Source organism: Rhinolophus sinicus, chromosome 6 (assembly GCF_057876585.1).
Source record: "Rhinolophus sinicus isolate RSI-liver-muscle chromosome 6, RSI-T2T, whole genome shotgun sequence".
Lineage (NCBI taxonomy): Eukaryota > Metazoa > Chordata > Mammalia > Chiroptera > Rhinolophidae > Rhinolophus > Rhinolophus sinicus.
Genome location: NC_142506.1, coordinates 42889922 through 42903525, shown reverse-complemented (window position 1 = coordinate 42903525; position 13604 = coordinate 42889922). Strand labels below are relative to the sequence as shown.

General features: G+C 44.4%; 1 protein-coding gene across 5 annotated transcripts in view; it reads left to right on the top strand.

Moving 5' to 3' along the window:
- The first annotated feature begins 91 nt into the window (after positions 1-91).
- TAF5L (TATA-box binding protein associated factor 5 like) overlaps positions 92-13604 on the top strand; it is a 28065-nt gene continuing 14552 nt past the window's right edge. For 3 of the 5 annotated variants that reach the window (XM_074316425.2, XM_019754785.3, XM_019754786.3), the window contains exon 1: positions 12191-12295. Coding sequence is in view for 2 of the 5 variants with exons in the window: in XM_074316424.2 (XP_074172525.1) it covers positions 9645-9786; positions 12191-12295 (247 nt within the window). In the remaining 3 variants the exon portion in view is untranslated. Of the gene's footprint in view, positions 275-511; positions 1053-9641; positions 9787-12190; positions 12296-13604 lie in introns of those variants that run through there. The other 2 variants (XM_074316424.2, XM_019754784.3) reach the window with 2 other exon arrangements.

Sequence of the window (13604 nt, the reverse complement as noted above, 5' to 3'; positions counted from 1 at the left end):
CGCCAGGCATCGCCAGCAGAGCGCCGAGGCGCCTCGCCCATTGGCGGAGACGGTTGCGCGTCGGAGGCCGGGCCGACCCAGCCCGCGGCCCGCTCCGTGTCAGTCAGTCATGGAGCGGCCGCCCAGAGCCGCTGCTGGGGCGGCGGGGCGCGGGGCGCGGGGGCCCGGCTGAGCCGGCCGTGGGAGCGAGGCCCTGCCGCAGAGACGACGGAGGCGGAAGCGACCCGATCCCAGGGGCGGCGGCGGGGGACGCCGGAGCCGCCTGGGATGTTCAGTGAGTGCGGGGCGCGCGGGCACGGAGGGCCGGGAAAGGGTCGCGAGCCGAGCGCGCGCGGGCGGCGGGGCCGGGACGGCGGGGGCGCGCGGGCGGCGGCGCGCGGCGAGGCCTAGGCGGGGCGCGCGCCCCAGCTCCCGCCGGCGGGCGGTGGGGGCGGGGCGGGCGGGGCCGGCCGTGCGCGGGCGCGCCTCCCCCTCGGCCTGCGAGTCCCGGGCGGCCGCGGGCGGCGTGGCCTGCAGTCGGCGGCTGCACCCCGAGGTGCTCCGCGTTCCCGCGCGGGGTGGGTCCGCCGGGCGGCTTCGGGCCCGGGCGGGAGGGGCCCTGAGCGCTGGGCAGCCGGGCGGGGGCACAGCTCCAAATCTTTTTCATTGAAGGAAAAAGGAAATGTCTTTTGGCCGAACTCAAGATTAAACTTCGCACATGGTGATTGTGGGTGGCTGGGTGTGAAATCGAGCTCTGCGTGTGACAGGGGCAGGAGATCTCGACTTGAGTAGTTGTGCTGCTGGGCACCGACCTGCCAGGCTGCCTGCGAGGGGCTTTAACCCTTGACAGCGGAGACAGAGTTGCGCGCTTCGGCGGCACTCGCCAGGCTCCAGGGCTTTGAAAATGGACTAGAGGAGGCGTTGGTCTGAAGTGACTTGACGATTAGAATAGTGGTGTCGTTTTAGACTTAGCGGAAGCGGAGTGCAGGAAAGCTTTCTGCGGTTCTCCCATCAGTTGCGAAAGTGTCCTTATAATGCGGATCTCGCGGCACGTATGGTTCTAGGATCAAAAGGTAAGTGCGATCCCATGCGGCACTCGTCTTATATTAACTAAACTCTGACCGTGAGGATTGAAATCTTGGAATGGCAACTCTGGCTAACAAGCCTTTGGGTGCTGTGTTGGGAAGAACAGTAAGGGCAGAGCTTGTCTTCTGTTAGGTGATACAAGTGTGTCATATACCTGAGTTGTGGGGTGAGGGGAGGACGCCGCCGCGATCCCTCGAAGTGGTCACAGCCCTGCTTGAAAATGGGAGCAGGAAAGGGAGCTAGTGGCACTCCTTTAAACTCAGAGAAAGTTAGTGTAGCGCTTGGGTCTTGGTAACTACAGAGACCTGAGGTTGAAACCTTGTAACTATTTGTAACCTCTGGGAGCCTTCGTTTCCTCTTCTGTAAAATGGAGTAATGGCCGATAAAAGTGGAGCTTTTAAAGGGTATGTGAAAATACCTGACGTATAGAAAGCATTCTGTAAATATTAACTGCTAGATACTGTAGCTTCCTTTTTGTTAAAATGTTTTCTAGGTTCTTTGTAGGCCTAAACTTTTTGTATTAGATTTTCTTTACGAATTACAAATTTGTCCTGCCTTGAAAATCAGTGTTCAACTAGAAAACCAAATGTGGGCTTGCCCTGAGCATTTTTCTTTCTGATTAGTGTGTGTTGGAATAGTTTTGTTGTTACTGCCTCTAAACGTGAGGTTTCTGTGTGCTTCTGGCACACTGAAACTCAGTAAAGGCCTTACTTAACTGCTCAGTAACTGGTTCTTGGTTTTTAGTTTTGCAAACATATGACAGATATCTCTGGAGAAAGGGAAGGGATTTTGTTCTTACGATTTGCTTTAGCTGGAAGGGAGCCCTGGGGATCCTCTGTTACACCAGCATTACTCAGTGGACAGTACTGGAAGTCAGGTTTCCAGCCTCTCTTTGTGTGACAGCTTCTCAGGTAGTGACTGTTCTGATCACTCTCTCCCCAAGCCTTCACTTGTGTGCCCTAGGGAACCCCTGGTCTCATGGAGAACCCTTAGAGCAGCAGGACACCACAGGGTGAGAGCTCAGACCCTGCGGCCTTGTGGCCTGACTTCCATCTGGGCACTCTGGCACCTGGGCACATTGCCCCACTTCTGTGGGCCTCCCCTCCCATCTGAAGACTGTTCACTAGCTCATAGGCTTGTTGTGAGGTACAAACTTAAGATGGTTCCTTACCAGTGGTACAAAATCATAAGTGTTAGGTATTGGTCATGGTAACATAGGAGACAAATAGTGTGGTGAGTGCTGTGATAGAGGTTTGGCCCTGGGTTCAGTGGGTGGAGAGGCCGAATTCAATGAAGCTTCTGGAAGGAAGAGATGGCTCAGCTGAGCTGAACTGGGAAGCATGAGTAGTATTTAGCTGAACCAGTGTGGGGATGCCTTCAATTACGGAGCCCCTTGGAGTTAGAAGGTGGGCGGCACCCAGCAGTTAGGTGAACGAAGGCAGATCAGAGTAACCTTGACATTACCCTCCATGCTGGTGGAAGCAGCAGGAAGTTTTTAAGCTGAGCACAGATGACATCACATTAGCTTTCTGGAAAGACAATGCCTACGGAGTGTAAGATTGGAGTAAAAGTAGGGGAGACCCATCCACTTGTCCTGGCAGCTTCATGGCTACCTGTGACTCCAAAAGGAAAATGATAGGCATTTTAATCCCAAACTGGAAGCTCAGAGAGCACTTAGAGAAGTCATGAAGAAATCCTTAGATAATTCCAGGCAGCCTTAACTCTTAAAAATTATCTTCAAGTGTGTACTGGATGTGCCTGACTATAAGACAAATGTCCCTCTGAAAAGAAGGTGGCACCACATGTTGAAGCCTCTCAGTTACTCTATTTTGAACAAGACACTATTTGGTAAATACATATTGGGCTAAAAACAACCTCAGTCAATGCTGCTTTGGGATGTTTATACAATCTATCAATACAGTCAGTGATGAATGAATAAAGTTGTGCCTGCCTGAACGGGTATTGATGGCTTGGGTTGAGATTTCCAGTGAGAGTATCACATGTGGATTCAAGAAATGCTCTGTCGTAGCTGATTTGGTAGATGCAAGGGTGGTGTGCTTTGGAAAATGGAATTTGACGATTCAGAGGGCCTCAGGGGACCAGAGAGACACTGATGTTGGAAGTAAATAGTTGGAATAAATTTGTTTCATGAATTGCTATACATAGTGCCTTATATAATCTATTTTAAATACATATATATAAATTAATTATAAACAGACATTTGACTGTTTTGTCTACAATCATAAAAGTGTTTTTTTTAAGTTAAACAAATTGTCTTTTTCTTTCTTTTTTTTAAAAAAAAAAGATTTATTGGGAAGTATTGGGGAACAGTGTGTTTCTCCAGGGCCCATCAGCTCCAAGTCATTGTCCTTCAATCTAGTTGTGGAGGGTGCAGCTCAGCTCCAAGTCCAGTCACCGTTTTCAATCTTCAGTTGCAGGGGGCGCTGCCCACCATCCCATGGATGAAACTGGCAACCTTGTTGTTGAGAGCTTGTGCTCTAACCAACTGAGCCATCCGACCACCCCAAACAAATTTTCTTTTTAATTTTCTCATTGCAAGGGTAAAGTTGTCATAGGTTTGAGCTTACCTTTTCTTGGACATTTTACAGAAATTAACTGCTGCTCTGTTGCTCTGCTGAAGCAAATTCCCTTTCCTGTGTCGTTTTTTAACCCTAAGACAGTTTAAAGAATGTGTACTGGCAAGGTTTAGAAAACACTGTAGAGAACTTCCATTCATAATACTTTGTTTGGGAATCTAATAAGATGTCCTTCTGGGAAGATTTAGTGAAATGTATCTGTGGGCTGTTATAGTAATCTTACAATGTTTGTTAATAATAAAGGTAGCTCTGTTTTTACTAACAAAGTACTAACATTTGGAGATTTGGTAATTTAGTAATCAGAAGTGTTTGCGAAACTTTGTGAGTTAACATTGTTAAGCTAAGGTGCTGATGCTTTCATTTCACAAGTCATGCCGTGCTCTAGAGCTGTGTTGTCCAGACAGTAACCATCGGCCACATGTAGTTTCTTTCATTTAATTAAAATTAAGAACTCAGTTCCTTGGTTACAGTAGCTCTTTGGTGGCCGCCATACTGGATAGTGTAGACCTAGAACATTTCCGTCATTGCAGAAAGGTCTGTCAGATAGCACTATTGTAGAATGAAAAATTGAACGTCATTCTCTCTCTCTCTCTCTCTCTCTCTCTCTCTCTCTCTCTCTCTCTCTGTTTCTCTTTCTTTCCCTCCCTTCTTACCTCCCTCCCTCGCTCACTTTAATGTCATTAAAGCATCTCTGAATCCTCACTTGCATTCTGAATTCAGAATGATAAATACAGGAAAACATATTCTCCCTTATTCTCTGAGAGCAAAACGTCCTGTTCCTTCTGTCTCCTGTGGTGTTTGCAAATAGAGCAAACGTGGAGGTTTTCTTCATGGAGTCAAAACACAGTAAATGTAGATTTCCGTTCTGTAGATTGTTCTGTATTCTTCCAGGTTAATGAGGTTTTGTATAGAAATAATTTGTGCCATAAAACAGTATTAAAATAGGAATCAGATATTTCTGGCTTTTTCAGTTCATAAAAAATCCAGAGAAATATGAGTTTAAAGTAAATTGTCAATTCCAAACGAAGATAAACAACACTCGCTTTATTTTTAATGTGAGTTTCAGAGATGGGAAAGGCCCTGTCCCAGGGAACTCTCCATCTGTCAGGGGACTGAGGCACGGTGATGGCAGGAGTGATCGGCCTGCGCCATGTGTGGAGGGTAGATTTTAAGCCTGGGAGCAGCGTAATCAGATTTGTCTTTTACTGTGGTTGCATTTAAAGCATGGTTTGAAGTGGGGCTAGAGGTGGGAGGATATTGGAATAGCCTGGTTCCGAAGGGATGCGTGCTGTCAGATAGCAGCAGTGAGGAGGGTAGCAGCAGTGGCTCCAACAGAGAAGAGGCCTCTGTAGAATAGATGGCGCTTGTAGCCACTTAGAAGTGAGAGGAAAATGAGGCATTGTAAGATGGTGCCTGGGATTTTTGCTTTCATGGTGGCTGATGGCACCATAGGACAACTACAGGAAGAGGCTTTGAAGGAACATGAATTTGAGCGCTTTGAATTTCCGATATTTGCAGCATCCTGCTAGCAAAGTCTTATTAGTCTTGAGCTCAGGAAGGTGACCTGGAGACTGCCTCCGTCTTGTGGTCACAGTGCAATGAGGTTGGCAGGGAATATGAAGAGTGAGAGGCAGACCAGGAACAGAAAAGAGGGAGCCAGAGGCACGCTTGCAGGGGTAGCCACCGAGAGGGCATTGCAAGGAAGGAGGCATGGAGGCCAGTGTGGGAAAGTGCCTGCCAGGTTTGGCCAGTGTTGAGGAATCCCGAGTCCTACTGAATAGCCCAGTGAGTCGCAAGCAGGTCCCTGGCTGGGGGAGGTGACTGCAGGTTTGGAATGGCTGGGTGGGAAGCTGTAGGGAAGAAAAGACTTCTGGGATATCACAGAGGTCCTGGCTGATGCTGGAGAAAATCAATTTCTAGTGGCATCTGTCTGCCTGGTTGTATGATTTCTGCTTCCAAAAAAACCCCCAGGTTCTACTTTGCATGTTGAGCCCCAGCTGTGAGCTGTATTCATGTGCCAGGGCACCTGAGGGAAAGCAGGACTTCTGGAACAGATGTGTTCAGGTCAGTGTGTGCTTGAGCAGACTGAAGATGGAATGCCACCAGAGTGTTACAGTTCCGTGAGGTATGTCTGACACTGAGAGGACGGCTCATTTAGTTTCTTCTGTGGTTTATATTTTCTCAAAGCTAATTGAATACACGTTATCAGGATGATTCATGAAAAGGCCTACATTTTTAGGTCCTACTTAGAATGACCTTTTAATAGCTATTTCAACCATTTAGACTACTGAAAGTAAAAAGAAGAGAACCAATATTTGAGTGCCTACTAGGCACTTTACATGACATCTCATTTAACAAAAATATAAAATAATTTTTAATGTTTTAAAGCATAAATTTACAATTGGAAAAAAATGCATTTACTTAAAAAACAAACAAACAAACAAAAAACCACCTAGCTACCTGTCAGTATAGTCAATTGGGGAGCTGATTTTGAGGAGGGTGGTGGTGAGTTTGCTGAATCTGTTTTGAAGTCGCCATACTCAAAGCTGCCACCTTCCGTCTGGGGGCGGGGGGGGGCACTGTCTACAGTGCTCTGTGGCATTTCTCGGACTTGCCTGGTGTACAGCGTGGAGTGTTGGGCTGGAGTGTCTCTCCAAGCACCCCTCCACCCACCGTATACCTTTGAATATGAATGCATGGGCCTAGGATGCCGTGAAGAGGGAAGAGACTTAATCAGCTGCAGCCCCTTGTTACAGTCATCTTAAGAGTGTGCCTGGTTTCCGGGTGTCTTTGCAGCCCCCAATTTCTGTAGTTAAATATTAAGAGTGTGGCTGTGGTTTTTCCTGCATGGTTGTTACTTTGAAACAGGAAAATAATCATGTCCTGATATTACATAGCAACTTTGTTGCAGTATTAAACAGTAGGCAACCATTGGTACATGAGAGATACATTGTGTCAGAACTTTCATTTTAAATTCCAGAAATACTACTAGTGACGTAAAGAAAAAGGTATGTGATCATATATTTTTACCTTTAGAAGTTAAGATAGTGTATATAAATTGAAAATTAAGAGAAATCCTAAAATTTTAACAAAGATGTAATTGTATCCAAACTCAATTTAAATTTAAAAGATTTTTATAATTGTGGGAAAAGCTCAGCAGGTAATCTGAAATTGTGCAGGCGGGTCTCATGTCTGAGTCGCTCAGGAGACAGGTATATTACTATAGGAAGTTTCTGTTTTTCATGTGTCCATTTATGGATGTTAGGGCTATGGAAGTCAGCCAGGGAGGGGGACTGACTTCTCTGCAAAACTCTTTCCATTAACTATTTATTTCACTTGAAATATGTGTGCTTTGGAATCAAATCCAGTTAAGTGGATTGGATCATGTTTCTGGTATTTCAGCTGCGTGTGGCTGTGAAAGAGAGTTAATGCCAGCATTCCTGCCCTGAAGGTCCTGGGCCCTACAGCTGTTTCACTGCCTCCCCCAGGGAAGCTCCTTTGTCATAAATGCTAGTTTGGACCCAGAGAGACCGCCTGTGGGGCAACTAGTTGGGGCAAACTTGTTAAAATTAGTATTTACAAACTAGTTTCTAGCAATCCCAAACATGGCCAGTTTTTACTGTTGTTCATCGCCCTCCTTTCTGTTTGCTCCTTCATGACTTTCCTCTTCCCCCCACCTTGAGGACACTGTGATTATAGGGCCCCTTCTCTCTTTGTCAGTTATCCTGTGTCTTTCACATGCCTGGTTTTTCCCGTTAGAGATGGTACTCCCATCTTACTTGGAACACTAAGGGACACACATTGATACAAGCATGCATTCCCATGGCAACAAGAGATTGGCAGTAGGAAATCTGGAAAAGTTTTAGTCTCAGCTAAAATACAAGGAATCAGGCTGCTTTGGAAGAGTTTGGAGACTAAGAGCTCTTGAAGTTCGATTAAAAGCAGCTTTAGCGAGGAGTGGGGGGTGAGGGAAGCAGAGCTGGTTGGATTGACTGACTAGTCCTGACTTTGAGCCAAACTGGGAAAGGGCAGTACTGTCGCAGTCTCTGTATGCATTTCATTCTTTTTCTCTAAATATAATATTGAATCAGAATCTCCAGGGCTGCAATTATTTACACACGCGCACGCACACGCAAGATTCTTATGTGTAGCCAGGTTAGACCCATGGAGGATCACTGATACAGACTGACAGAGGAATGCTTATTAGTGATCACAAAGAGCGATTCCCTGTCTTCACTGATGGGCAGAAATGCTCAGGGCAGGGATCCCCACAACCGATGTACCAGAATCCTTATGTTATCAATTTAAAAATCTGTTAAAAAATAATCTCAGTTGTCAGTACAGTGAAAGACTAGTACACCATAACGAAGAGGGGCAAATTCCACAGGGAAAAGATGGTTAAGTATTGGGAAATTCATGAGTGTTTCATTGTATCATGGAATCTCAACATATCAGACCAGGTACCCCTCTTTTTAAAGAAATAATTTATACTTTCTTTGGTAATCCAGAAATGAAATGCATAGATAATATACTTTTTTTATATACATAGCTTAAAATATCATGTTTATGATGTACTAATACTTTACGTTTGCATATATCTGTGGGTGTCTCCAGCCTTCACTGTTTGCTCTGTTGTATGACTTTTTGGGACTTGAAAAGTAGATTTTCAGAGGATATTTTAGTGGGGCTACCACAAATCAGTTCAGAAAGATTATTTGCAAATGACGTTGGAACAATTTGTTTGCTACGGTTTCTGGGTAAAACATTTGTTTGGTTCTTCACCACGTATCCTACACTAAAAGAAATTGTAGATGACTGAAAATTAGATACAAATATATTTCATTAAAGTTTAAAAAAATAACAGATTTATGGAAAGGGGGGATTTTAAATCTTAAAAAAGAGTGGAGGAAATCACAGAGGAGGCCAGTGCATGTAATTGATACTGAAAACTTAAATACACCCAAATAAATTATCAAAAGCGGATCTTCCCCCGAAAAAAAAATGGGAACCCTTGATTCAAGAATGTTCCCTTGCTGGGGACAATCGCATGTATGGGTAGCATTGTGTGCATTTCCAAATGGTCACCATGTTTTGATCTTGAAGGGGAAAATATATTTTACATGACAGAAATGAACCAAGAATATTCATCCCTCTGTCACTGGTCTTTCCTTCTGACAAAATAGTGTTTGAGACCCATGGCGATATCAGGGGTCCTGTCATTTTGAGAATAAATTTAGTAGTCAAGGAAAATAGTCATTCTCAGGGGGAACCCTCACATTAGCTTGAATTATCAAAAGGAATTTATTCCTGTTGAATACTTCCTACCACTTTCCTCTCCTTTCTTACAAGAAGTCACGAGACGTGTTCTAACACATACACACACCCTCTTACCATGTTGGTACTTTTCTGTACTTGTGGTTACAAATAAAGAGTGAAAGAGGTAAATAGTATGAGCAAAATGGAACAACATTGCTCAAATCCTTGACTTAGTGCTGGCAGCCTTTTCCAGACTATTAAGAAAAAAAAAAAACAGCATTCCTTTCCCCATGATTAACTTCTCACTTTCTCAACATCTATTTGTCCAGTTTCTGAATTTTCAGGTCTTTGATTTTCTACTGCCTCCTGCCTGCGTTTTTGGCTGGCTCGCTGCTGATTAACACCTCTTACCACCAGTCAGCAGGAGGAATGGAAGGCCTGACAGTCCACTGGTCTTGCTGGCTTTGTTTGCATCTCTACTGAGAAGGCCCACTGCCCTAAGTGAAGTTGGGGGTGATCTGTAAGGTTTATTACCTATGGTATTCCTACTTTCCATAACTGACGTTGGCTGTATTGTCATTGGGAAAATAGCTAAGGAACTTAATTCTGCGTCTTAACTAAGTGACTTAACTCGCCGCGTGGCTGGCCTCTATTATTTTGCCGTCTGTGGACCTGCTCTGGTCACATGTGCTCCTGGCCCTTACAGCTCTGTGGTTCCCCCAGGTCATGAAACGAGTACGCGCCGAGCACATTCAGATGGCAGTGTCCTGCTACCTCAAACGTCGGCAGTACGTGGATTCAGATGGGCCCCTGAAGCAAGGACTGCGGCTGTCACAGACTGCTGAGGAGATGGCCACCAACCTCACAGGTAACCAGCGTGGGGACTGCTCCCAGGGCGAGTGGCAGCACTCGTGTCGAGGCCCAGGCGAAAGGGCTTGTCTCTGGAGGTGGCGCGTTCGAAGCAGACTCCCCACCCATGTGCCCCGATATTGGCTGGCTTCAGAGCCAGGCACAGGTGCCACTTGTGGAGCGCCCTCCTCACAGTGCTAAGTAACTTCGTCTGTACCTGGGGGTGGTATGGCCTTTGCCTCTGTAAACCATTCCCTGTAGTTCCCCTCTTGCACACGCCCCAATCCTGCCCAGAGCCTCTCACGCTGGGGACTGACAGGCTGGGATCGGTGGTTGCAAATATTGTGACATAGATGCAGTCCTGAGATTTTTTCACATTTTTGGTTTTTGTTCTTTGTTTTGAAATTGAATTTTTTTTTAACTTTGTTTTGAGTCCATCTGGAGTAACAAATAATTGTTACTTGGCTATTTTGTGGGTTCAGGTTTTTATGTGATACAGTTTTCTTATATTGAATTTGCGTGCTGGAGATTTTGAAAAAATTTCACTGCCATGTTTTTGGGGTGATTATGAACCTCTCCAGTGGGTATATGTGGAGTCCCCAGCTCAGCCCTGGTTCCTCTTGTCTGCTAACTCTGGACCCTTCTCTCTGTTTGCATAAGTGCTGCTGCTTTTCTCAGTGTCTCCCACCACTTCCTCCACCCTCTGTAGTTCCAGCTTTCGCACTGGTAACAGCAGCTCCCTGGTGTCTTATCACCTTCAAAGCCAAGGCCCAGGCCCTTTGTGTTCAAAGGAGGCATTGCCATCACTATAGAAAAGAGTGATGGGACAGTAAAAACCTGAGCGTGGCCTCAAAAGAGTGCTCCCCACCCGTCTGAGACCGTCAAAGAAGCTCAGTCACTATCTGCCGTCTTATCCTTCAGCTTTGAAGCCACTCCATTCTTCCCTCAGAAAATAGGGCCAGCTGAGGAGCTGGGACTAGAGTCACAGGGCCTTATTGTTCCTCGTAGGCGAGGCTTCCTCAGGGCCAGGGAAATGCCTTCCAAACTTGCCACCATGGCCTTAGTGTGTAATAATCTCCTATTGCCCTGTGTTCATTAGGACCTGGGGACAGTAATTCTGTGCTGATGTTGACAGAAAGCAGGGCAAACCCTATTGAACAGACTTCCACGCTCCCCTCTTTTGAGCTGTCTTAGCTTAGACAGCTTCTTAGAGCCACTGCTGTTCCTGGAAACCCCGCAGGAAGTGTGAGTGTGCTTAGACTCTGTCCTAGGCCCTCTGTTAGCTAGCCCAGGGGTCTAGCTAGATAATTATGTCTTCGTTCAGCAGACAGTTACTGCACATCTGCTGTAGACCAGGTGCTGGAAAGTTCCAGGTAGCTAAGGTGTGATCCTAGCTCCTAAGGAGCTCTGACCTTGAAATAGTGCGAATGCCAGCAAGAGAACGTAGGACAGAATCAACACTGTGATTCAAGAAAATGTTCAGAACTGAAGGATATGAATTTCCAGATTGAAAGGGCCCACGGAATGCCCAGCATAGTGGTAGAAAATAGACCCACAGCAAGACACATCTTTGGAAAATGGTAGAACATGGGGTCAGCCGCTTCCAGATAAGTCTCGTGAATTTACCATATTTCGCCATGTATAATGCGTTCCTGTGTGTAATATGCACTCACATTTTTTGTGCAAACTTTCGGGAAAAACAATCTTTTGTTTTAATGCTTTAATTCAAATTTTTATTTGTTTATATTTAGGTACTTTTTTTTGGATTATAAAGGAATTTTAATATATTTTTTTAACATATTATGGTAAAAAAAACTTTACATAGCAAATAATTACAAAACACAAGAACAGATACAAGGTATAAGAAATTTTATGTACCGGTAACAAATTTACGATATTTACACATCATAGAAGGCCAAGAACACTTCGTTGTTGCAAGTTTGTCGTAAGTTTAACAGAACCGATTATCATATCCCAGGGTATTATTTTGCATATCAATATCACTATTGATTTCTAGGGCTACACTTTTAACTCATAAGCATAACTAAAAGAATTAAAAACATTTATATAGATATGGAATTAGTACTGCCATGTATAATACGCATCCTTATTTTTCCTTCACAAATTTGGGCAAAAAAGTGTGCATTATACATGGCAAAATACAGTATGTATTTTGTGGTTTTCAACTAATGTATTTTGTGATTTATGCCTTTTCCTTTCTCTGCTCTCATTTTATTGGGTATCATGAGGGAGAGGAAATAGATGTGTGTCATCAGCCTGGCAAATTGAACCAGAAGCCCAACACGCTTTGCAGACCTGCTGCCATGTCCCTCGCTCTGGACGCACGCTCACGTCGCTCCATCCTGCCCCCACACCGCGCTAATAATGCTCTTTTATCCCATCTGTGTACTTTTCCTCCTTAGTCCAATCAGAGTCTGGTTGTACCAACGTGGTGTCCGCAGCACCTTGCCAGGCAGAGCCCCAGCAATATGAAGTGCAGTTTGGACGACTGCGGAATTTTCTCACCGGTAAGTACTCAGCACGAGGGGCTTTTTCTTCCTGAGCAGGAGTGGTGCATGTTTCCTCAGTTCCTGCTGTGTCCCAGGGGTAGTGTCAGGGACAGGTTCTTGCCGCCGCACTTAAGGTGTGCTAGGATTTCTGAGCCACAGGTTACTGTTTGCAAGGGCTCAGGCTCGGGGTGTGTTAGTCACTGTTTTACCCATCCTTCGCGGTGCCTGCAACGCGTGCGAACGCTAAACAGCCGTATAGAGAAACACGCTTAATGCAGAGTGTTTGAAATGTACAGTGATATCACTAATAGTAATATACTACATCTCAACATGGTCTTTCCCCCTTATTTCCAAAAGTGCTAGACAGTAGTCCTCATGAACCAGCAAGACAAAAAAATTAGAAGTTGTAATTTAGACCAGTTTGTGGGCGGTGAAATGACCGCTGAAATACAAGCTCAGTTGACATGAGTTCTAATCACTTCTTCTGACTCACTGTGTGACTTTTAAAATGGAGTCCCTTGGCCTCTTTGGGGTCTTTATATCCTCATATGTGACATGAAGACAATTCAAAGGGGAAACCAAGTGAACTCACCCAGCCGTAAGATGACTGATTATAATTTTAATGTTGGAAAGATGATTGCAGTAAGAAAGACCACATAGATTCTAGTTATTAATCAGTGTTGTTGAGTATTTTCTTTATATAAAACAACTTGAGTTGTAGGAAATATGAAACTTTCTCTGCCTTCAAAGGACTGAGAGTAATTAGCATGTATTGGTTAGTGGGAAACTATAGTTAAAATACTTGGAAGTTGTTTTATTTACTTTCCTTATTTGAACAATCCTTGGATTAATAATTTTTGATGGTAAAGTTACATATAGGTGTCATTATGTAAACAAAATAATATACCTAGTTTTACACACTCTTAACGTTGTCCTAATTTTACTTGATCCTATAATTGTTAGTATTTTAAAGGAAAGAATCCATATTTCCTATATTCTGTGGTTGGGGAAAAATGGCCAAAGTGTTACAGGAAATAAAGTTTAAAAAATAAAACCCTAGAGAGTGGTTGTCTTATCAGTGTCACACTTGTTGAGTGATGAAATTGCTAAGTAGAGACCAGTCTGTTAAATAGTTACAAAAATGGGAAAAAAATCATTAAAATTAAGTGTCTAATAAAAAGATTCTATTACGTTTAAAGTGGAAAGAAAGAAATTTCATTTAGATCCTCATATCATATGAATGTTAAATATCTGAGAACAGTGGTCAGCTGCTTTCTATCTCCACTAAGATTAAAAAAAGAAAAGTTTAATTTATAAGAAGGATTTC